The 26,585-nt window shown below is 36.7% G+C and overlaps 1 protein-coding gene across 1 annotated transcript in view; it reads left to right on the forward strand.

Moving 5' to 3' along the window:
* The window catches only part of LOC108364739 (aminopeptidase N), a gene marked incomplete at its 5' end in the record, with an annotated part of 33,440 nt that extends 12,086 nt beyond the window's left edge, over positions 1-21,354 (forward strand). The window contains 9 exons of the mRNA XM_017618550.1: positions 1,332-1,610; positions 15,190-15,552; positions 15,627-15,779; positions 15,876-16,193; positions 16,673-17,753; positions 17,817-18,007; positions 18,072-18,239; positions 18,327-18,470; positions 20,405-21,354. Of these exons, the coding sequence (XP_017474039.1) occupies positions 1,332-1,610; positions 15,190-15,552; positions 15,627-15,779; positions 15,876-16,193; positions 16,673-17,753; positions 17,817-18,007; positions 18,072-18,239; positions 18,327-18,470; positions 20,405-20,660 (2,953 nt within the window). The remainder of the gene's footprint in view (positions 1-1,331; positions 1,611-15,189; positions 15,553-15,626; positions 15,780-15,875; positions 16,194-16,672; positions 17,754-17,816; positions 18,008-18,071; positions 18,240-18,326; positions 18,471-20,404) is intronic.
* Between the last annotated feature and the right edge of the window lie 5,231 nt (positions 21,355-26,585).

Here is a 26,585-nt window from a genome sequence, read left to right on the forward strand (position 1 = left end):
TCGCTATTTCTGTTTAAAAGCTATTTCAGTCCTCTTTCATATGATACCATTTTTTNCAATCAGTTGTATGGAGGCTATAGGCTATAGCGACCCGATTTTCGCCATTTTCACTGAAAGTATTCTTTTGATAATGAGTGACAACAGTTCAAAATTTCATGTTTTCATGGAAAGGACTTTTATTTCGGAAAAATATTCGCAACAACCCTGATATGTACATATAAAAAAATATATTCATTTGTTCAAACAAGGTGGGTAGGCACAGTGGCCAATGGTGAAGTTCATTTACCACCTCTGTATGATTGTAAGCGATCCAGATTGTAAAACCGGCTCTACAATTTCTGCCTTAAGCAGTTGAGAGAGTGACCAGGGCAGCCACCAACAGTAGTTGGAATAATCTGCACGCCTGCATGGTACCGCGCTCGCTCTGGCCAAGGCTCGACGAACGAAGAACACATAGTTTATTAAGGCTCTCAAAACCAAGCTTTAGGCTTCTAACAGGAATACTAACGGGTCACTTAACGAACCGTACCACGATTTCTGTAGAAGATGAAGAGATAAGAAGGAGATATTATCCGTCCACCACTTCCTTTGTGAGTGCCCAGCACTCCGAGGAAAATGCACCGAATTTTTTTGGGGACCACCNAGTTGGAATAATCTGCACGCCTGCATGGTACCGCGCTCGCTCTGGCCAAGCCTCGACGAACGAAGAACACATACTTTATTAAGGCTCTCAAAACCAAGCTTTAGGCTTCTAACAGGAATACTAACGGGTCACTTAACGATTGGCCACATGGCCGCCAGTTTCGGAGCACCGTACAACGATTTCTGTAGAAGATGAAGAGATAAGAAGGAGATATTATCCGTCCAGCACTTCCTTTGTGAGTGCCCAGCACTCCAAGGAAAATGCACCGAATTTTTTGGGGACCACTTTTTCGAGAGCCTATTTATCTTAGGGAAAGCTCCACTCGAGGAACTGGTAGGATTCGCTGGAGAATCAAGATGGTTCAAAAGCATGTATAGATAGGCATGGGAAAACGCCCTGATCATCGCATTGGGCCATTGTGCGAACTCTCCTCACAGATGCCCGCTTAACCTAAGCTAGCTATATACATACATTAAGTTAATCTACATATATATGTACAAAAACTAAGCCATAAGTTATGAATCATACGGAGTTTAAAAGTTGCTCATACGCCACCGCATTTCAATTATTTGTGGCTTTCCTGCGCATGGTTTAACAAGATTGCATAGTGCGCTAACTTACGATTTAGTGGTGAAAAGTTTAAATAAATGGGTACTAAGTAATTGCTAATTTCTTTTTTTCTTTTCAGCTGCTTGAATGGTAACTCAAACAAAAATACGTCACCCCTGGCTCTGTCGTCCAATGTGAATACGCAACAGTATAACGCCACACCAGTTGCGACAGCTAGCATGCTTGGCATGAAGCCACTAACGTCTAGTCCCATAACAAAATATGGTACAATTTCTCCAATAGCGCCAGTCGGTGACATCAGCATACCACCAGAGCATGATATCCTTGGATCGGATAAGAGTAAAACAGTAGATCGGAAATTGCAGCTTCACGATGGTTGGAGGCCATTGCATTACAAGTGAGTACGCGTAATATTGTTTTTATAAAAATTAGTTAATAGATTTTTACATACATACATATGTAAACATATTTGACCGAAGAGATATTATAAAAAATTTCCTGTTGCACACATGAACCATAATGAATGAAATTACATTACTCGCAATAGCAAAACTATGTAGGTCAAAATTTGCATACATATATGTACATATCTGTGTGTAATTTTAAGTGTATATACATGTACATATGCATAAAAGAATGTACTAAAATACCCAAAGATATGCAATTTTTTGTGTTTTCGTACTGATATATTTGTTTTTTTTTTTTCAAACTTTCTTTACTATTCTTGTTCCAATTGCGCTTGGACAGTTTGAACTCTGTTAGCAAATAAAGTTGGCAAGGACATCGAATAATATGTACGTACATTTCGCATACGTGCTTGAAAAGTGTATCGATTCCAAATATATGGATCTAATAATCGGAGGAGTTGGATACACTTCAAGAGCTCACATTAGACCTCTTGTTTCTCTAAGCAAAAATCGCGGCCATAGGCTACACACTGGCATACCGAATCTTCTCTGCTTGATTGCTGTCAAACATCGCCGATAACAGCGATAGAATGTAGGAAAGTCCTTAACGATTTAGCTTCAAAGTATACTATCAACATTGTTTGGGTGCCAGGCCAAAGTAACTGTGCTGCGGGCGAGCTTACGAGGAAGGAGACCACCGCTTCTGACGTCAAATCTTCTCATGTGGCGGCCCTACCGCTATCTACCTGCAAGATGTGGCTCAAGACAAACTTCGTCGAGTAGGAAGATAAAATATGGTCGAAACTACCCACTTGTTGGACGACTCGTCAAATCTGGCCCAGCCTCGTCAAGAAAAGATCTGACGCACTCGTATGGTTAGAACGCCCTCCACTAAGGTTGGTGACCGGTATTATTACGGGCCACTGCTTAATGGGAAGGCATGCTAGCAGAATGAATTTTCCGCCCAATTACTTCTGCCGAAGTTGTGGCGACGTGGACGAAGTCGAGTTTGCACCACTAACTCCGTCACTTCCCTGCCCTTTTGTGGACGAGAAAAACGCTCATTTTACCACCACTTCTTTGTCTGTCTGGCCAACCTAAGTGATGTAGGAATTCATGAATTCTCGCGCTTTCTGAACCTAATCAACTGGTTCTACTTCTAGGTGAACGGACTGGTTCGAATTCAATCTCTCAATTGGTATTAAAACGGACCCACTGGGTACTGGGTACAATGGGTGAAGGCAGCCGCTTCATGCTAAATAACCAACTTATTACAGATTTAATTGCAATTAGAGAACTTGCCTGTGCCAAAATCTGTCCATACTTTGGCAAATGGTGCTGTCTCAGCTTAGACCGCGTATTAGTTATCTTCAGGGCATAGCACTCTACGCTTTTTGGTTCCTCGATCATGTCAAACTCTCAGAGCGTCTGCTGAAAAAAGGCAAAGTTTCCCCGAAATGTTTTCCAAGTACGCGAATTCTCCTGATAAAGCTAAACATCAAAGATCAGTCGAGTGGAGTCATGAACCAAAAAGACAAGATCACGCGGGCTGGAGACTAGCCCGTTAGAATCGGAAAAAAGTTGAATGATTTTGACATTAGCCGTTTGTTTACATTTCTTCGTTGTTTACAATTTGTTGGTGGCTTTTTACTGCAATTTTCTTAATTTTCGCTTGTGACAACGTGTGTACACAAAAGATAAAGAATAATTTAACACAACGGCATGATTTATAGAAGAATTTGCATAATAAAAATGATTATTCATGCGTTCAACAATTTCGCGGTTTTCTCCGTTCTCTTCGTTGTTTACTTCTTACAACAAAGATGGCGTCGAGATTTCGGCAGCTAGATAATAACTTTTTTCGTTCTTTCCTTCCCGCGTGATCTTGTGTCTTTCGTTCACGGAGTGGAGTGCGTTCGGAAAGATACATAGGTCATAGTCGCATTCGCGAATACAAAATTAGTTTTAGATTAGTGTGGCCGCAACACATAATAATCGTCATATTTTTTGAGGTTAGGGCAAATCGCATACTCTCGCAGAAATAGTATACTGCAATCCGAATCGTATTTTCGAACTTTCGAAATTCGTAACAATGGCATGCCTAAAAACGAACGAGTAAATTTGTACGAAAACAATTCTGTGTCGGAAGTGAGATAAAAGATGTAAATCGATGTGAGTTTGCAGGAAACTGGTTTAAACAGATAAATTCGCCTTTCGCATATACATATATACGTATATTGTTATCCCCTGCTTTATATGAACGAACAAAAAGAATATTTGTTGCCCCTTATCGAGAAACTTGGGTCTGGTTTAGTTATTTGTACAAAGTTTTCGGTTGTGTCTAAATGCATAATCCGAATCTAAAAACTTTAAAACACACGTGTAAACAAAGGATTAAACTTTAATTTAGTATAAATGCTTAAAATTTTCGAGCACTAGTTTACTGTGGATGGCGTAGCCGGAGTTATATGCCTTTGTATACCTTTGACATGCGGAAGCCCTTCATCTCCGGTAACACAGAAAGGTGAATTCTACTTAGTAAGGGGTATAATCCCTCAGCGTGGCTGAAGGCAGAAGCAAGCGCAACAGANTGCTTAAAATTTTCGAGCACTAGTTTACTGTGGATGGCGTAGCCGGAGTTGTATGCCTTTGTATACCTTTGACATGCGAAAGCCCTTCATCTCCGGTAACACAGAAAGGTGAATTCTACTTAGTAAGGGGTATAATCCCTCAGCGTGGCTGAAGGCAGAAGCAAGCGCAACAGGTGGTGGACCTAACACAGTGCATGTTTTCAATGGCTTGGAAGAAGCTGTTATTGCATTAACTGGGTTAAAAACCAGTTCCTCATGCATAGGAGAACCAGAAGCTGACGCTGATGCGTCCATGACTACANAAAGTGCATGTTTTCAATGGCTTGGAAGAAGCTGTTATTGCATTAGCTGGGTTAAAAACCAGTTCCTCATGCATAGGAGAACCAGAAGCTGACGCTGATGCGTCCATGACTACTATGCCCGATACCTCCGCATATCTTTGTGAATTTATTTCCATAGCGCGCTCTTACTCCGCTGCTATAATTTTAAATGCAATAGAATCCATCGTTTCCTTCAAAATATGTAAAATGATACAATTTTACTAAAAATAAGCACTTGAAGAGTGTTTTTCTTCATATAGCTGCCTTCGAAAAACAACTGTTAGCTGAAATGCTGCACATGTTTCCGCAAGGGTTGCAGCATATGGAATTTTCGTTTTTCGTAGCATAGCTACGAGTTACGAATTACGAAAANTAGCGCGCTCTTACTCCGCTGCTATAATTTTAAATGCAATAGAATCCATCGTTTCCTTCAAAATATGTAAAATGATACAATTTTACTAAAAATAAGCACTTGAAGAGTGTTTTTCTTCATATAGCTGCCTTCGAAAAACAACTGTTAGCTGGAATGCTGCACATGTATCCGCAAGGGTTGCAGCATATGGATTTTTCGTTTTTCGTAGCGTTTTCGGATTCTTCCTACTTATCATAAGTACACCTTCAGTTTTGTGAAATCTGACAACACATTTTGCCACATCTCTGCAGCAATAGTAAACAGTCTTATCATCCATATGAATCTTTTTACAAATCTTCTAGTAAAGCATAAAAAGAATCATGTACATAAATGAACTGGTAACACTATGAGCTTACATCATTTACGCTAATGCTGATGACAACTACAAGAATTATGACACAAGAATTAAGCAAGAGTACGCCGCTATTCATATTNTGAAGAGTGTTTTTCTTCATATAGCTGCCTTCGAAAAACAACTGTTAGCTGGAATGCTGCACATGTATCCGCAAGGGTTGCAGCATATGGATTTTTCGTTTTTCGTAGCGTTTTCGGATTCTTCCTACTTATCATAAGTACACCTTCAGTTTTGTGAAATCTGACAACACATTTTGCCACATCTCTGCAGCAATAGTAAACAGTCTTATCATCCATATGAATCTTTTTACAAATCTTCTAGTAAAGCATAAAAAGAATCATGTACATAAATAAATTGGTAACACTATGAGCTTGCATCATTTACGCTAATGCTGATGACAACTACAAGAATTATGACACGAGAATTAAGCAAGAGTACGCCGCTATTCATATTTACATAAGAATATGTATAGATATTAGGGATGTTAATTTTTTCGTTATCACCACCCCGGGATCCCAGAATTTATATATTCATTACTTTTCAACAACTTAAATCGAAAAAAATTTTTATATTTCTCCTACCATAAAACAAATAATATATAAATGCTTTTGAAACCTACTTTTTCATTTAAAGTGGCGTTTTTATTTTTTCTCTCTGACGTCGGGATTTATTTTAAAGTACTTTTCATTTTCAAAAGATATGATTAATTCCAAAAATTATTTAAAAATTCAATGCAGTGTAGAATAAAAATATGGGTACCAAATGAAAAAAGAAATTCCTTTAGAATTTAAAAAACTTACAATTTTTTGGATTCACAAGGACAATTAGGTAGTTTTTTAAGCTGATATAGTTAGAACCACGAAATTCGAGGCTTTTATCGAGTTTATATAAGTCCTTAACATATATTTTTTTTCAACAACCAATATTGCGAAATTTCAAGGATAAAATGGTAAAAGGTCATTTTCAATACTTACCAGTCCTTATGCACCAAAAAATTGAAACTTGCGGAAGCATCTGCAGCATTTCACTAAATTTTCTAAATCATTTTTGAATTACTGACGCCACAGTGAAAAACTAGAAACGCCATTTTACTATATTTTTTCGCGAATATATTGATTTTTGGGTAAAAAAAATTACTATATTTATAAAAAAATATTAATTAATAAATAAAAAAAGGAATGTAGCCAATACTGGCCAAGAAAAGGAGTTTATATTATTGCCATCAGTGGAAATTACAAATCCCGAAATTCCAGGGATTAGATATTTGCCAAGAATCCCGGGATTTTCGGGAGCAAAAAAAGTCCGGGATCCCGGCATTCCGGGATTAACGTTCCCAATAGATATGTATGTACATTAGACTGCATCACCAAAAAAGTTGCGGTTTTTCCGTCAGGATTACAAAATTTATTATATCTGAAGGCGTCTACCAAAATATTTCGGAAAAATTTACGGATTTACGTGAGCTGGACCGATTTGAAAATACTTCAAAAATGCAGTTGTTTATGAATAAAAATAGTTTCTTAAAGATGTTTGTTGAAAAAAATTTTCCGAAATAATTTGGTGGGCGTCTTAGAATATAATAAATTTTATAATTGCAATGGAAAAACAGCCCCGATTTTTTTTTTTTTTTTTGTATGGGGAGTAATGCAGTCTTATGTACATATGTACATATGCTCAAATAATTTTCTTTAGAACAAATAAAACGCCCATATACATAAATGGGATGAATGCGGTAGCGCCAACCCGACAAGTAAACTCAACAGCCGTCACTCGAAATGCAACAACAAAACGCTGCGGATTACTTCACAGCAAGTAGATCTGGGCGTAAAGATAAAAAAAGAGAAATGTTGCCAACATGCGCAACAACACAGCCATACACAAAAAAAAAAGAGTTACAACATTAAATGTAAAACAAAGCGCAAGACAACAAACCAGCGCATAGTAGGTCTATTTGGTGGCATTTTTGTGAAATCGTAAATTTTCGAATCCCGCCGATTTTGTTTGTTTTTGCAATTTTTTGATTTTTCGCGTTTTTTAGGTACAATTTCAGAGTCAAAACGCACCTTTTTTTAGTTTGACACAGTAAACCAGTACCAACAAAGAAGTTTTTGTGGTTGTCGAAAATCATGTATTTTCTAATATTATTGATCCCTCAAAACATACAAATACAAAAAAATATACAAAAAAATATTGCACCTAAAATTGTTTTTTTTTTTCAAAGTTATTAACAACGCGCCGCCAGATTGGCAATTTCTCCCACTGTGCAGCGGCTGCATCAGAACAAACCGAGATATCAAACAGCTTGACATGAAGCGGCAGACAGTAGCAACATCGGCAGTTGCGGCTGCAGCGCGCAATCATTGTTGCAGTGTCGAAAGCGGTGAGAGTTGTACATATTCGACGACAAACACGCGTTGCATGCATTCAGACAATTGACACACAAACGAGCGTCATTAATTTTACAGATGCACGCGACGCCGCACGGCAGCCGGTGTGAGTTGAATTGCAGAACATTAAAGCGCCAGAATAGCAATGAAAATTAAATGGAAATACGAGAGTTACGTTTTGCTGCAGATCGCGATCGCAGATGGTTAGATCAGCGCGTCTAAAGCTGAAATTAGTCAAGAACGTAAACCTACCGGTACGTAAACCCGAGTCAGCTGACACGATCTGTCTTACCAAAGCGCCATGTAAATGAAAACTCAACACCGCAGAATTTTTCTGTAGTTGTAGCCCGTAGCGCAGAAAACTGCGGAATTTAGATTTTCGTGTCCGCTGATTTCTCCTTCTTTAGATGGTTGCCACTTCGTCAGTTTTACAGATGGTAAAAAAGATATAAGTTCCTATTCAAAATATGTTTAAAATATTTGAAATTTACTATTGAATAAGGTTTTTGTTGAAAACTAAGTAGTTTATATTTAGCTAAAATCTATTATAGCACGAAAAATTGTAGTTGAAAGGGTAAGTTTATGAAAAGGCATTGATGAGTGGCAACAGTGTAGTAAGCAACACTGAGGGCTCCAGTAATCGACAAAATTCTGCGTATACAGACTGCGTTTAAGTATACGTTCTGCGTTCTCGACTAATTTCAGCTTAAGTTGACTTCAGTCCGCTGTTTACTGACGCTAACGAGTGGTCAAATCATTTTTCCCCGCTAGTACGTGTTTTTCTCTACGCTTGGGGTCTACCGCCTGTGATCGTGCCGCCAAGATGCGCACGAGTCCACAAGAGTGATCAATGTTCAATGAAAGACTACGAAAAATAGAATGATAATATGTGGCACGAAAAAGAAGAATGTTGCATTTCCTGGTTTACATCAATTATTTCAAAGCGCAAGAAGAAAAACGATTGCCACTCAATTGTGTTGATTTTACGCGCGCTGATCGTTGATCAGGTTATGTTGATGTAGGTACATACACAGCAAACATATGTATGCAAGCACGGCAAATCGATGATGGTGATGCAGACATTTTTTTGTGCTGCGCAGCGTGCCTTTTTCACTCCGATCGGAGTGTTTCACTGCTTTTTTAAGCCGAACATTACGTTACTCCCGCTCTCTTGCAAAAACACTCCGATTTTGAGATTATCAGAATTAAAAATTTACTATGAAATTAAAATGAATGACCATATCCCTACTAAGTTTACATCCTAATATTTGGGATCATAATTATTTATGAGAAATATCTTTTTGTTTGTCTCGCGGGACGATAATTTTTAGATGGAAATTATTAACGTCTCATAATATATGTCAGTCTTGAATTAAACGTTCCGCGAGACGAAAAAAAATAAAAGTCCCAGATAGTTATTAGGAGAAGATGAAAATAATCTCCATCTTAAAATAATCGTCCCGCGAAACGAAAAAAACAAAAGTCTCAGATAATTATTAGGAGAAGATGAAAAGGTGTTTAGTCTAACGATTTTCGTCTCAGGAGACGAAAACAACTTGCCTATTGTTCGATAATAACACTATGCGACAGTCAAAATCGGGATGGGATGAAACCAACGGGAAATGTTATATCGGTCAAAAACAAGTTATACGTGTCCCGGCGTTTCGCTGGGTCACGTCTAGGAATCGAGATATATATATAACTATCATATAGGGGAAATTGTCACCTTTGGTGGTCTTTTTTTGACATAACTCGAGAACCACTAGTCCGATTTTGCTCAAACAAATTTAAAAAAATTAAAAATTACAATTCCTTTAATCTGTTTATATAACGTTTTTCTATATAATCAAGCGAAACGCCGGGACACGTATAACTTCTTTTTTACCGATATAACTTTCCCCGGTAGTTTGAACCCTTCCCGATCACTGACTCCTACCATTTGTCTGACAGTGTAATTATACAGCAATATTTATTTTTATTTCTTATATATAATCGTTATAGTCTCTGGTTTATACGTAATTGCAAAAAAAATAATAAAAATTTTAAAATACCTAACTCACTGTTTATAAAACGTTGAAAAATCCTTATTCAATGTTGCCTGATTATGAAAAGGCAATGATATGATCATCGAAAAATAAAATAAACTTTCTTCTATATAAAATTAATTTCGCTCATATATTATTAATATTAAAAATGAACGCGAATCTTTAGCCACTGCACATTATTATAGTAAAATTTAATGGGCTATGAAGGTGCATACTTTAAAAAGTTTAAAGTTTTTATAAAAATTCATTGAACATTCCTTAATTTTGTATAAAGAATGAAACTTTGATTTTTATAGTTCTTATAGCACAAACCGTAATTCCGTAAAAAAAAAAATTACAAACACACATTTTAGACTGCAATAAATGTTTAGTATTTAAAAAGGGCAGATATACGCAGATATATGCACATAGTATGTGTATGTGTATGTGTATAACAAAAATGAGTTTGACTAACATTTTTACTTTGACACTACGGAAACCCCAAAAACACTCCACTTTTTAGCTCCTTTCACTCCGCTCGAAAATTATAAAACGGCAACGCTGATGCTGCACTGCAAAAGCAATCAACAGTGAGCGACAAAAATAAAAACACAACCGCGTGTCGATCAATTTTTAGCGCACGCAACACTTGTGCGCGGCACGCTGCTGGCCACTGCATTCTCTCCACAAATTGCTCATTGGTTATTGTATATGTAATTACGCATCCAAGCGCATACAAGCGCCAACATTTTGCCATTCAAAGCTGACAGATGTCAGCCGCGCGCCAATGCGGTAATCAGACACTTTACTGACTGCGCTTGATTGCCTGTTGCTCAGCGCGCAATGATTGTTGATTTAATTAGATGAAAGCGTAAATGGAATAAAGAAGCTGCGCCCCAGCGACCGGTTATATGTAAGTAGAAGCGGACCTGCACTTCTTTACGCAAACGTGAAGTGAACACATAGATACATATAAATGCATATATGTATATAATAGATATTTAATTCAAGTAATTTGTGCATTAGACGCACACATTACTCCACCTTTAAAATGACTTATTACCTACAATTTCTTTAACTTTGCATTTACATGTTACGGCGGTGCATCAGTGCTAATTAAACGCTAACTGAATGCTCATAACGGATTGTTGATTATTGTTACTGCAATTGACATTTAATTGCCTATGGTGCCGCTTGTCGGTGCCGATGCCATTTGCTATGTATTTATGACGTCTTCAAGTGTTGCTGGCTGCTTGCATTGGGCGATGATCACATGCCCCGCCGTGGGTGTTCAAATGAAACTGCCAATAGAAATCGTTTATTTGTACGTTTTTATAGCTGCATGGTATATGTATGTATTAGGGATGCCAATCCCGGGATCCCAACAAATATAAAATATCGAATTAATAGTAAGAACTTGTTTATGGATTTCAAGTATGCCATTTTGACGACAATCAACAAAAAGCTTGAAACTGTGCTTTTAAAATTGCAGCTTGAGCTTTTTTTGTAGAAGATTTAAATGAATGTAGTCATAACGCCGCTAATGTAAACGAAACAAAAAAATTTTGGGAAAAATTACATAATTTTTAAACCAATCTACCCAAACTTCCTCAATTCGAAAAACTTACAATTTATCCGACGTGCTGGTAGGTAAACGAAGTTCAAATATTTTGTAATAAAAGTGTTGAGGCCGAGGCAATGTTTTCCATCAGAATGTATGTAATAAGTTCAGGTCAAGATTAGAAGACTCCTCTTTAAATACTTTGGTGCTCTTACGTACACATTTTAAGTGCAATAATAATAACACCGGCACAAAAAAGGGGTTCTGAATCTGAGGTCCATATGACTCGTTCACCCTGAAAATTTCGCCATTTGCCTTTTTTTTAAGGAGTAGAACAAACATGTTTAGAGAATTAGTTTTGTAAATTTTTATTTTAAGTTGTTTTTTATTAATCATTACTTTCAAAAGCACCTGGTATACAATTTAAAAAATGTATCCATTTATAATTTTCGTGTATTAATAAATATGCGATTTTTACAATCTATTTATTTTTACTCATATTCATAAAAGTTAGATTTCAATATGATTCCAAGATTAGGTACCTAAAAAATATCCCGAAATCCCGGGATCACAATTTTCCGCATATTTTGGCATCCCTAATATGTATGTATTTGAATGCATGGGTATGCAAAAATAAAATTGCTCATTTATGAGCTGTCATTGACTATATTGATTTACGAGTTAAACGCTGGAGTAGGTGTCATGTTTGCAATAAAATCGTTTTTTTTTTTTTTTGTGCCGAAATTAATAAACTTTTGTTTCATATTATTTTTAATGTTTCTGTGCAACGCCGCTTTTATGATGCTTGTTATAAAAATTAAAACAACATAAAATATTTAAAATCATCCATGCAATGGAATCATAAAAATGGGATTTATATGGCGCTGGTTAGGTAAAATGCTAAGCGTTTATAAAAAAAATATAAACAATAAATAAACAAAAGAAAATTAGACAAATCTAGTCAAAATTATTTGATTACTTTTAAATAATATGATTTTTAAGTTAAAAGCTCAGTTAGTCGACTTAATTTAAGTCACTCAACTCAACTTAACTTATAATTTTGGCCTACCTGTTGTATGAGAAACTGTGTTGGCGGTTAGTTAAAACTTAACTTGCCGTAAGCAAATTAAGAACCTGCAAACCAATTTTTTCTTCATGCATTTTTTTTGATATGGCATTTTTGTTAGGCAGCAAACTGTCAAAGATCTGAAAAATACAAATACAAAAACAAACTATTTTCGCTTCTGGCTTAAGTTGACGTGTTGAGTAGTCATTGATGATTTCTTACGGTAAGTTAAATTAAGTTAAGTCTAGACTAACTGAGCTTTAAGGCGTGCGAGTAAACGTGTTAGATCACTCCGCATGGTGTTACGGGCCGTATACGTTACATACGCAACTACAGCATGAGTATTTATTTTTAGAATCCGACCGATTCCAATTTTTTTTCACGTACCAATGCCCGTGACGATTATTCGGCTTACGGGGAAAGAATCGGCCGATGCCAAAGCCGATTCCATAAAAAATTACAAATAAATGTATTAATTCATAAAATCAGTTAATTTAACGAGTTAACAGAACAAAATAAAACAATTAATTGAATTAATTGGTTAAAAATATATGTACATACATACATCACATTTATATACATTACATAAAACACTTTTCTATATAGTGCTAAGCAAGAAATATTTAGGAACATAAAATTTCATTTCGTTTTGTACTAAAATACACTCTTTTGCACGCAATGCATAAGAACTTATATGCCAGGTATGTACATACATATAGCGGTCCACAAAATAGAAGAATTGCGATATTTTGACTGGTTTTGGCTCTGGCATTTGTCTTAGTTTATTTAGTGTTTATTATTATTTTTTTTTATAAAAGCTTAAAGTTATAAATTTACATTCCAAACTTTGTACAAAAATTAGAAAGATTCTGCTGGCATTCACAAAAATTTCAAACTTTTTTATCAGAATTTTGGTATGCAGTTTTGTAGTAGTATAATGAAGTGCAAGCTTCAAGCTTCTATAAAATCCCGTTAAATTTTGACAATTTTTTTTTACTGGTATATATAAAAGAAAAGTGTCGANGCAAGCTTCAAGCTTCTATAAAATCCCGTTAAATTTTGACAATTTTTTTTACTGGTATATATAAAAGAAAAGTGTCGAACATACTTTTGTATGGAAAAAACGTCAAATACCTTCAACCAAAAAAAAACCTAATTTTTGTGAGTGTCTGCAAATGTTTTTTTTTTATGTTGGCTGTTGTCTTTCGCTTCACCTGAGTTCATGAACATATGAAAAGAAATTTCCAATAATCGGCAAATAATCGTCGAAAAAAGGCCGATGCCGATGCCGATGCTCAATTTTGTGCCGATACTAGCCAATGCCGATGCCGATTAATGGGTCGGACTCTAGTTATTTTTACTTTTTTACTACATATTTTTTAAGTTTTCATTAAATACAATTTCGCTATTGAATCTTGTTCTCTATACAAAACTGAAGATAATTTTCTAAGATAGGCGTAACAAAAACTCGTTTTTGTCGAAAAATGTAACAACTCGTGAGATTTGCACATATGTACATACATATGTATAAGCTTAGACATGAATATGTAATTCAAATCTCTTTTATTTTCTTCATTTCAGAATCGTCATAGAACCCAATATACTCACCGCCAGCAGCAATGGCAGTATTGCTATTGAGGTACAACGCGATGCCAACATCCCCATTTTACTTCCGATTACGCTCGATGTGCACAATATTTCCATTTCGAATGTGCGCGTTATACGGTCGCCTAAAAATTATACCACGAGCGATGAAATCGAATTGGACTTCGATGGTAAATATGGAGAGGACAATTCAACATTTGTGGTTGCCATCAATAAGGGCATTGAAGATGAGCGGAATGTTAAATTGATAGTGAGCATGGATTTTGTCAGCCAANTTGTGAGTGTCTGCAAATGTTTTTTTTTTATGTTGGCTGTTGTCTTTCGCTTCACCTGAGTTCATGAACATATGAAAAGAAATTTCCAATAATCGGCAAATAATCGTCGAAAAAAGGCCGATGCCGATGCCGATGCTCAATTTTGTGCCGATACTAGCCAATGCCGATGCCGATTAATGGGTCGGACTCTAGTTATTTTTACTTTTTTACTACATATTTTTTAAGTTTTCATTAAATACAATTTCGCTATTGAATCTTGTTCTCTATACAAAACTGAAGATAATTTTCTAAGATAGGCGTAACAAAAACTCGTTTTTGTCGAAAAATGTAACAACTCGTGAGATTTGCACATATGTACATACATATGTATAAGCTTAGACATGAATATGTAATTCAAATCTCTTTTATTTTCTTCATTTCAGAATCGTCATAGAACCCAATATACTCACCGCCAGCAGCAATGGCAGTATTGCTATTGAGGTACAACGCGATGCCAACATCCCCATTTTACTTCCGATTACGCTCGATGTGCACAATATTTCCATTTCGAATGTGCGCGTTATACGGTCACCTAAAACTGNTGTTGGCTGTTGTCTTTCGCTTCACCTGAGTTCATGAACATATGAAAAGAAATTTCCAATAATCGGCAAATAATCGTCGAAAAAAGGCCGATGCCGATGCCGATGCTCAATTTTGTGCCGATACTAGCCAATGCCGATGCCGATTAATGGGTCGGACTCTAGTTATTTTTACTTTTTTACTACATATTTTTTAAGTTTTCATTAAATACAATTTCGCTATTGAATCTTGTTCTCTATACAAAACTGAAGATAATTTTCTAAGATAGGCGTAACAAAAACTCGTTTTTGTCGAAAAATGTAACAACTCGTGAGATTTGCACATATGTACATACATATGTATAAGCTTAGACATGAATATGTAATTCAAATCTCTTTTATTTTCTTCATTTCAGAATCGTCATAGAACCCAATATACTCACCGCCAGCAGCAATGGCAGTATTGCTATTGAGGTACAACGCGATGCCAACATCCCCATTTTACTTCCGATTACGCTCGATGTGCACAATATTTCCATTTCGAATGTGCGCGTTATACGGTCACCTAAAAATTATACCACGAGCGATGAAATCGAATTGGACTTCGATGGTAAATATGGAGAGGACAATTCAACATTTGTGGTTGCCATCAATAAGGGCATTGAAGATGAGCGGAATGTTAAATTGATAGTGAGCATGGATTTTGTCAGCCAAATAACCGATACGCTGCAGGGTGTGTATAGGACAAGCTACACGAATTTGGAAAGCAACAAGATAGAGTAAGTAGAAAGGGAAAATATCGAAGATAAACGATTGTATTTAATATTCACTTTCCCCCTTTTGTTTCGCGCAGATGGATGGTCAGCACGCAATTTTCGCCAGTGGACGCACGTCGCGCCTTTCCTTGCTTTGATCGACCAGACATGAAGGCCAACTTTACCATCAGTATTATACGCGATAATAAATTGGGCATGGCATTATCCAACATGCCAGTCTATCATAGCTCGTAAGTTAATTTTTTTTTATTTAAGAACATGTGTATGTACATATGTATGTATGTATGTGTGTACATTGATGTGTTTTTTTTAATATTTTTTTTCAGTACCCATCGACCCGGCTTCACACGTGACGATTTCTTGACCTCCCCAAAAATGCCCATCTATAGCTTCGCCTTTGTCGTTTCGAATCTGGTGAAATCTCATTACTCTGACTTGGACGCAAACTTAATACCACGCGTCGAAATCTGGACACGTCCCGAGAATACTGAAATGACTAATTATGCTTATTCCATGGTGCGAAAGTTCTTGCCTTTCTACGAGGAATACTTCGGCATAAAGAATCGGTTGTCGAAAATCGATATGGTATCGATACCGGATTTTGGCTTTAGTGCTATGGAGAATTGGGGTTTGATTACGTTCAGGTGAGTTTGCGAATTAGGAAAATTTTCAAAGTTTTAGTACCAGTTTGGCTCGAGCCCTGCTGCCGTAGCCATTAGTGCTGGTAGAGGAAGTCTTGCTTCTTTGTGTTGAAAGAATCAGCATCACTCTGTGTTTCTAACTGATGCCAGCTGGCGAGAAAGAGAAACAACTATCGTGGTAGTGTGATCTCGGTAAAAATCGCTTAAGCAGTTATAGCGACAATCAAGAAGCACCGCACGTTTACTTAAATAACAGCTGAATAAGATATGTATGTTAATTGGATCTCATGTAGTATGCAACGCTAAGTTAATTAAGCAGCAATAGCTGACAAGCTTAATTGAGAAAATAACCGTCAGTTAATTGGCGAGTTAGGCTATTAACTAATAATACAAACATTTAAAGAGATATTCACTAAATTAAGAGATGTTTTAATATGTCGGAAGTTCACGCCTTGCTTTATTAAATTTCTAAAAACTTTCAGAGATTCTGCATTGCTGGTGCCAGAAGATCTCGATAGAGCATCGTCATCCGCGCATATGGAGCATGTTGCACAGGTTGTCGCACATGAGCTTGCCCATCAGTGGTTTGGCAATTTGGTCACACCTAAATGGTGGGATGATCTTTGGCTGAAGGAAGGCTTCGCCTGCTACATGAGCTACTTGGCCTTGAATGCGATACGTCCGGAATTTCAAATTTTAGACACTTACACTACTTTCGAGTTTGCCGATGCTATGCTACAAGATGCAGACAATAGTTCACATTCCATTGCCTTCGATGTGAAATCGACAAATGACATACGTCGTATCTTCGATCCGATTACATATTCGAAGGGTAATATACTGTTGCGTATGCTGAATTCGATTGTAGGCGATGAAGCATTCCGCGCTGCAACACAGGATCTGCTGAAAACATACGCTTATGGCAATGCAGATCGCGATGAATTGTGGGCATACATGACACGACACGGTCATGAGCGAAAAACTTTACCTGACGATTTGCGCGTTAAGACTATTATGGACTCATGGATCACGAAGCCGGGTTACCCAGTTGTCACAGTGGAGCGACGTGATGGTGATTTGGTGCTGACGCAAGAGCGTTATATGTTACCGTCAAAGAATATGTCGGACGATAGCCGATGGGTTGTACCTATCACCTTTGAAACGGATGAGCTACACAAAGGCGATAACATACCCACCCATTGGATGTCGGAGAGCGACCGGCAAATTATTATCAGTGAAGCTTTCACCACCGATAATAACTCGGATAATGTTGTGTATGTGAATTTAAATCGTCAAGGCTACTACCGCGTTAATTATGATATGCCCTCTTGGTTGGCGTTGAAGAAGAAGTTCACAACATTGCCACGTATAACGCGTGCGCAACTGTTGGATGATGCATTGCACTTGGCACGTGCGGAATACTTGACCTACGATATACCACTTACCTTCTTAATGGAAATCTTTACGGCCACCGATGACGAGTTGCTGTGGCAGGCGTCGGAGGGTGGGCTCAACTACCTCATATTCATGCTGCATCGCGAACCTGCATATGAAACTTTTAGGGTATGTACCGCAATATGGGGTTGGATATTGAAATGTAAATTGCTAAGTTCTTTCTCTCCGCAGGCATTTATGAAATTCATCGTTCGTCCAGCATTCGATCGTTATGGGTTGAACGAACCAGATAATGAATCGCACATACAGTTGCAACATCGCGCCAACATTGCCAACCTTGCATGCAGATTTAACTATGATCGCTGCACAATGGCAGCGCATCGGAAGTATCGCGAATGGATGAGTGACGCCAAATTGAATCCGTAAGTAAATTTATTTGTGAAATGCACATATATGTACATATAATCTTTTTTTCTCTACATATAGCATTAAGCCAAATCTCAAGTCCACCATTTATTGCACAGCGCTAGCAGAAGGTTCCTTCCAGGAGTGGTACTTCGCCTACAAACAATATAAGCGCACAACAAGCGCCTCAGAGAAGGAGCAAATACTGACCTCATTGGGTTGCACTACAAAGCCATGGTTACTATCGAAGTAAGTGAAAGGGGATATAATTATAAGTTATAGCATACATATACATATGTTTTTGATTAAAAATATTGAATATTAATATGCTTGCAGATATCTGAATATGACCCTCAATCCAACATCGGGCATATTGAAACAGGATGGCGCACGCGCTTTCAGCGCCGTTTCCATGAATCCGATCGGTTATGAGATCGCGTTTGATTTCCTACAATCGAACATCAAAGAGATTGCAGAATAGTAAGTTTCGAATCATATATATGTATGTATATAAGTAATAGTAGTACTGCAAAACTTACGAAAAACTTCCCAGTTGTTGCCAGGTGGACAACTCTTTTTTAACACTGTAAGGCCATGTGTACAATTTGATTTCTAAGCCTGAGAGAGGTGTTAAATCACCGAAATNTGCAGATATCTGAATATGACCCTCAATCCAACATCGGGCATATTGAAACAAGATGGCGCACGCGCTTTCAGCGCCGTTTCCATGAATCCGATCGGTTATGAGATCGCTTTTGATTTCCTACAATCGAACATCAAAGAGATTGCAGAATAGTAAGTTTCGAATCATATATCGATGGCTGAGTGGAAGATCGACCTATCTCGGCAGCCAGTTCGAAAACGCTCTATCTCAAAAAACTTTTCAAGAACGCCCTATTTCAGAATTTAATTGCAAAACACCCTATCTCAAAATTCGGTTCAAAAACGCCCTATCTCACTTCAAAAAGTATTGAAAATATGCTGATATAGGGCGTTTTTGAATCGGCAGCTGAGATAGGGCGTTTTTGAAACGAATTCTGAAATAGGCCGTTCTTGAAAAGTTTTTTGAGATAGAATGTTTTCGAACTGGCTGCCGAGATAGGTCGATCTTCCACTCAGCAGTCGATATATGTATGTATATAAGTAATAGTAGTACTGCAAAACTTACGAAAAACTTCCCAGTTGTTGCCAGGTGGCCAACTCTTTTTTAACACTGTAAGGCCATATGTACAATTTGATTTCTAAGCCTGAGAGAGGTGTTAAATCACCGAAACTTTAAAGACAAGGTGGTCAATGTTTTTTCCTACTCACGGGATTAGCCTATGCCTAGCATTAGTATCCGTAGTATTTGAGCAGTGGGTAAACTTTGTGATCACGAAACGTGCCGTCTTCTACTTAATATATAGATATTGTCATAGAAGACCTCTAATAAAATTTGGCAATGGTTTTTGTAGAACGTGTCTCAGTGGCTCGATTTGGAAAGAATGGCACTTAGAGGGTTAAAATGTTCCACAAAAGTGTTAAGCAGCCAATTTTACTAGGGTTTAGGTTTGGTGAGGCAGCCCTCCAAGTGACTCACTTAGACAGTTAATGAATGTCCATTGTGTTACCACTAAAAAAAACGATTATGCCGAAACGGTACAACACGCAATCAAATATGGTAAGAAAAGCGCTGTCGGCTCGTTGTGAACTTCGGCAAGTAGCTTATTTCCACTCTTGACAATTCCTCTGGAGCCATTATGAAGTACTGTTTAAACTAACCGGATTATCCCCCAGACATCTGCTGCAAATGGATTCCGCAGAAGTATAAAGACGTACTGCATGAACTCCCAGTGGGCACAGTCAAAACCCCCATCAAAACTGACAGTTCTCGCTTAGTAACCTGGAGAAAGTACGTTGACCGCCCACAATCAACTTCCGGTGAAAGGAACCTTGCAACTCTGCAAGTCGATGTTTCCACCCAGTGTTCGCTGTGCGGACAAAGGCCGCAGGTTGCCATATCTCTGTGCCCTGGAACTCAAATCAGTTTGATATGGAAGTAGGCACCTAAATGCATGCTATTCACTGCTACATATACAAAAATGTCCCTTGTTAAATTAATAAAATGTGCACTCCGAGGCATCCTCCGGGCAATGCTTCCGGCGTTTTTTTTTTTTTGCAGACTGCGTGACTTACAACCATTCAAAGGGCGTAACTAATGGTAACCATTGGTCACAGTGCCTAACCACTACTTTTTGGTGCAATAAATATTATTTTTTTTTTATATAAGTGCTCATATCATGCTAACAGACTGGTCTCCTCTCTCACTGAGTTATTCAAATCTCAATAAACGTCTTTGTATAAAGCACGCATTCGAACATTTGCAAAAAGTTAACAATCTCTAACAAAATTCTTTAATTATCATTTCTTTACAGTTTTGGTGATGGCTTCTCTACGCTCTCCTCAATGATCAAATCTATAACGACTTACATGAATAAGGAATACCATAAGGAACAGCTGCAACAATTTGCCGATCGCGCACGCAAACTGGGATTGACAGCAGTTGAGGAAGCCATTGGCCTGGCCATGGAGCGGGTGAATAATAATATTTATTGGCGCAATCGTTCATATTACCAATTGAAAGGCTTCCTGGAGGCGATAGTCAGCGAATTTCATATGAATATATTTTAATTTACATTAAAGTAGAATGATAAGGAACGAAAGGGGAACGAAACGAAAAACAGACACTCATAAAAAACGCTTAGAAATCTATTTGAGGAGCACATACGTATGCACATGTATGTATATGTGTATGCAGGTGCGATAGATTGTATTTACTTTAGAGAGGAGTGTGTATAGTTTAAGTGAGAAATGTTGTGTACGAGAAACGAATAGGGAGCTTTAGAATTTGCAAAACGACAAAAGATATTAAGCACAAGTATTTAAGAATTGTGCATTAAAAACTTAAATAGCCTTTTATTTTTTCGAAAATTTGTTTTGCAAAAAAGTGATATATTTGTATAAGTGAATAAAGTATATTTTCTCAACTACCTATTCAGATGGAACAGTTTTTTGGATGAATATTTGCCTATCTAACTGCTTAAGTAGCGTAATCTGGATGTTGTTGGTGTAACAGAAATGAGTATTTATGAAAATATTTTACAATAAAATTTTAATTTTGGTTTTTATGATTTGATTTTTGGCCTTGTAAGATTATATTGTATGTATTGTTAGTGTTTTTCTTTTCAAATTATTTATTTGCTCATCGAAATCGTATACTCATACGCGCGTCAGCATGAATATTTTTACAAATGTAAAGAAGCACTACTCAGTGTTTTTTTTTTTTCATACAAACGTATACAATTTAACGTATTTTAAAGCCAAAGAACGTAGATACCAGTGATGCCAGATATTCTCTGCTAAATTACCCACGGAAATCGGGAAAAAATCCCTCAATTACCCACATCTTAAAAATTTATCCCACAAAATTCCCAAACAATTCAAAACATGTATTTCAGTAGTAAAAAAGTAGCATTCATATATGTACTTACTTCGTTACATTAATATACATATACGTATAATATTCTTTCGAAATGCGAAGATCGGTAGATTACGCACTAAAAACCTTAAAGAATTCTGGAAATTCTTAAAACTACCACTGTTACAATTTATTTGCATTGTCTAAGCAAATATGATTTTTGTTGACTTTAAAGCTGAATCACTTACATTTTTTTTTTGATTCAAAAGCAACCGTTATTTTATATACATACATGTACTATTTAACTTTTCATCAGATAATTTGGGCTGCTTTTTACATTAAAACCCAATTACAATTGGAAAGATTCATTCTTAGTCAGCGCTCGAATTGGTTAAAGTGAGAAAAATTTCCAAATTTTCCTTTTTTTAATACTTATACATAGCTTTACTCCACATCACAACTTCAGAACGATTAATTTCGTAAGAGTGTCGACTGTTCTTGAATTCTGATCAATTATGGATCGATAATTGTGTAAAGTAAAAATCCCTTTTTTCTCCCTTTTAATAATTTTTGTTGCAAAATATCCCTCAAATAGGGAAATTACTGGCATCACTGGTAGATACTAAGAATGGACAACTCGTTATAATTATAGCGAAAGTGAGTAACAGGGGCTTGCCTTCTCTTTTTATCCAATCAAAAAATGTACTAGGGCAAAAGAGAAGGCACGCGCCTGTTACTCACACTCTCTGCAATTATAACGAGTTGTCCGTTCTTATTATCTAGGTTCTTAGTTAATGCCATGGACACAAAATTTAATAAATAATTATTTTCAAAAAACATTTGCTTAGGAAAAGTATTTAGCCGTTCTAGGATCTAGAAAAGCTGACGCGCAAAGACTCGCTCATAAATAAATCACAAATAGATACATACATACGCGCATACAAACGATTTAATTTTAACTATACTATTGTTAATATTTTAGTTTACCGTATACTATTAATGTAAAACTTATTTACTTATCTACTCACATTATAACACCCAAGCAGCTGCACACGCAACCATACAAATACATACTCGTGTGTATGTACATATATTTTATTTAATTTGTAATATCAAATGTCGAAGAATCAGGTCTCTAAAATACATATAACATTTGTATTTTTAATATACATACATATTTGTATACAATTTAATATATAAATTAATTAATTATGACTACTTTTATAACCACATTACAATTAAAGAAAATATATAATTTAATAATTGTAGTGATGTTCCTATGTTGAAATACTTACATATGTATGTATGTAAATTAAAATACTTGTATAAAAATCACAGTTTACAATAATAACTTGCAAAAATGTGAACACTATTTTATTACAACTTTAGCACGATAATAGATATATGTACAGACATAAACTAAAAATATAATTAAAATAGTCATAATAAATATAAAGCACTAAAACCAATTTAAATTGTATATTTTTGGGTGTATTGCAAATACTTGCCACGACAATGCGTTTTATTCCGATTCAAAGAAGACACAATATAAAAAAAACAGCAGCCCAAAAGTTATAGCACATAAATGCTGTTAAATTTGTATGGATTTGCAAAACAAAAAAAAGCAAAAAATTCGAATAGTTAGTGTATGTATATTTATCTCGTATATCAGTTCAAAATGAAATAAATAAAAAAAAACTATAAACACAAAACTTGNTATTTTTGGGTGTATTGCAAATACTTGCCACGACAATGCGTTTTATTCCGTTTCAAAGAACACACAATATAAAAAACAGCAGCCCAAAAGTTATAGCACATAAATGCTGTTAAATTTGTATGGATTTGCAAAACAAAAAAAAGCAAAAAATTCTAGTAGTTAGTGTATGTATATTTATCTCGTATATCAGTTCAAAATGAAATAAATAAAAAAAAAACTATAAACACAAAACTTTTATATGTATACAGTGGTGGATAATATATTGGGAACATGTTGATATTTTGCCATCGGTTGATTTTTTTTTTTTTATTTGAAAATAACTAAAACTTTAGCTCCCCCCATTTGTGTAAAAACATTAAGACACACATCNTTGGGAACATGTTGATATTTTGCCATCGGTTGATTTTTTTTTTTTATTTGCCAATAACTAAAACTTTAGGTCCCCCCATTTGTGTAAAAACATTAAGACACACATAACGAGTTGGAGTAGAAGGTCGGTAGAAGGTTATCTTTTTCGCGAATATTCCACTTTCGTCATACTGACAGATGAAGAAAGCATCTTCTGGTTAATCTGTTTTGCTTTGCAGCTCGTGTTTGTCTCAATATAACTTCAAAAAGTGTCAAGGCAGAGAACTCCACTCTCCACTATGTTACAAGATGTTTTTAAAAATGCCCACTAAAACAGCCAAGTATTTTTTTTAATGATGCTACATTTTTAAAACTACATATATATATTCAAATTTACCAAAAATCGCGTCACACGACAGCACTCGAATGGTTTGACAAAACTTGCAGCAAAAATTAAAATAGCTAGTGCAACACAAGTAAGTATTTGACGAAAGCGATTTGCGCAATTTCAATGGCAGTTGCATCTTGAAAGTGATTTTTGCAAATCTCCAAAAATGAATTTCTGGCTATTAACACGGGAAAGTAGACTCTATATTTCGCATTTTGGCACCTAAATGTGTAGAAAAGCGTTGCATCGTCAAGTCAACAGCACTTAAAAAATGGTTTAATTCCAGCTCTGAGCCAGGACTCACACATTACTGATGGCTACAAAACTGACTCTAGGTTAGGATCTCAGATCTTCATCGAAATTAACGGTACAAAGCGTCACTTTTCTCTTGGCGAATATGCTTCGGCCTTCCAGGCTCGTGAATGCAATCCTCAAAGCCATGGGCTACATGGTGGAAAATAGGTGGAGGAGGGCAAGGAAGTTCACGTGTCTGCAGGTACAGCCAAGCTGCACTTAAGGCATTGGCCAGCCCTCTAACTAAGTATTTTCAGATTGGTTCGGAAACTCAAGTCTCTATTAAATTATGTTGGTAAACATAAGGAGCTTGCTTTACACTGGGTGCCAGGTATCTGCTAATGAGATATCTGACCACTTGGCCATAGTTGGCTTAGATCAGGCATTCCTCGATCCGCAACCAGCTATAGAACTCACCTTGGCCATGCAAATTTACATCGTAAGATCTAGGAGGTCCACTCAAACCATTAGAGTTTTGAAAGGGTGCTACGAGAAAAAAAAGTTTGGGAATCTCTGTCCTAAACGAACGAAATAATTTTGATTCAAGTTTTTACGTGTTTACTGGGTTCCTGCATAGTTTAGGCTCACAACTTCATGGCTAATATTCAAAACATATACTGGTAACGTGAAGGGAAATATTTCGGCGAGAAAAACTGTTCGACAGTGTTCTGGAGTCGAATTATTACTAGAAATCGTATTTTTGATCCGATTTGCCTCATAATCGAGATAAATATTGGTAACGGTAGGGGCAGCACTATTGCAAAGATGATTCGCAAGATAGCGCTGGAGTCGAGTTATTGCTAAAAATCGTCAAGTGAAGTCCGGAGACACCAGGCATCAAAGTCAAATTACCACCGTTAAATCTACCACCATAACCATTGCGGTCCTTGATTTACGGCGACTAAACAGAAAAAAGACAATTCTTGAAGAATGGTCTGAAATAATTCTATGGATATTGGACTTCTGTGGACCAATGTAACTCCCCCATTTTGAAATTGCAACCATCTATACTATACAGATTCAAGGACGATTCATTATTTCGTTACGATATTTAAAAGGGGAATAGAGGATATGCTTTCTGACGACCACAAAACCAAACTTCAGCGTGAATTGTGGTTAAAACGTTGGATTAAATGTGTCAATAAAAAAATATAAAAAATTTTGGGCGGGACGAAGTTCGCCGGGTCAGCTGGTAATATATATTACTTACATGACCACCAGGTGGGCGTAGTTTTAAAGTATGAGCAAAAGGACCAGGTTGCATAAATACTAGTAACTTGTTATGCTGACCTGGACCACTTCAAACGTAAAAAACTGATATAAATGTTGAACACCACCTCTTCGTGACCGATCGGCAATATAGCTCTGTTGTCGAATGTGTCATGTTTCATAAGGAGTAGTTGTCTAGGTGGTTCCATGCTATGCAGTGGTGGACCAGAAGTGGTCCTATGTTATGCAGTGTTGGACCAGAGGTGGTCAGGTCGAATGACATCGCAATCTTAATGTAACCATATTTTCTCCATATATTTGGACCATTTTGGTTAGAAGTGTTGGTTATAAGGTAGCGTGGTCCTGTACTAATACTTAACCTAGTCCCACTTTAGAATTCATCAGACTTCTTCACGAGTATGGGGCATTGGCACAATGGAAATAACCATTAAACAATCTGCTTACAGGGCACTTCAAATCATTGCCTTTAACTGCAGTGGGTAAATGACCTCAAGTTCTTAGCGAAGTTTTACGCAATGCTCTATGTTGAAACCTGGACAAAGAAGAGCCTACCAAACGCCAATCCTGCTAAGACAGTCATGGTTCCCTTCATGACCGAAAAACTGAATGCATGTAATAGAGAAAATTTCAGAAAGAAAGAAGTTAGTAATATGCATATTTTCTAATATACAGGGTGGTCCATCTTTTAAAAATTCAAAAAAATTAAGTTAATAAAATTGTTTCGGTATATTGTCACTCTCTGAGGATGCATTCGTTTCTCGACGACCTTGTTCGGGTTTTCCAATCCCCAGATGCTGCAGTTTTGCTTGTTAACATAGCCGCGGAGATGAAAATGCGCTTCATAAAAGATTATTTGTCGATCAACATCGTTGACCTTTCTGAATTGATCGAATTTGCATTATTCCCCAACGTTGTTCAAACATAAAATGATTCATTACTTTCCACGGATATATGATACTGACTTTCTGTAAAGATTTCCACTGGGAGAACATTAACGGACCATTACCAGTGAGGCGCATGAAGTTTTACACACTAAAATTATCCGCGAACCTGGGAGGCGAAGATGGGAGGCTGATGAAAAGGGATAGAAAGGAGGCATGGTGAGGTGAACTACTACTTAAAACAGCTGCTATCCGGTCATGAATACTTTCGGAAATACCT

Source organism: Rhagoletis zephyria, unplaced genomic scaffold (assembly GCF_001687245.7).
Source record: "Rhagoletis zephyria isolate East Lansing unplaced genomic scaffold, Rhagoletis_zephyria_1.1 Rzeph_scaffold_01653, whole genome shotgun sequence".
Classification (NCBI taxonomy): Eukaryota; Metazoa; Arthropoda; class Insecta; order Diptera; family Tephritidae; genus Rhagoletis; species Rhagoletis zephyria.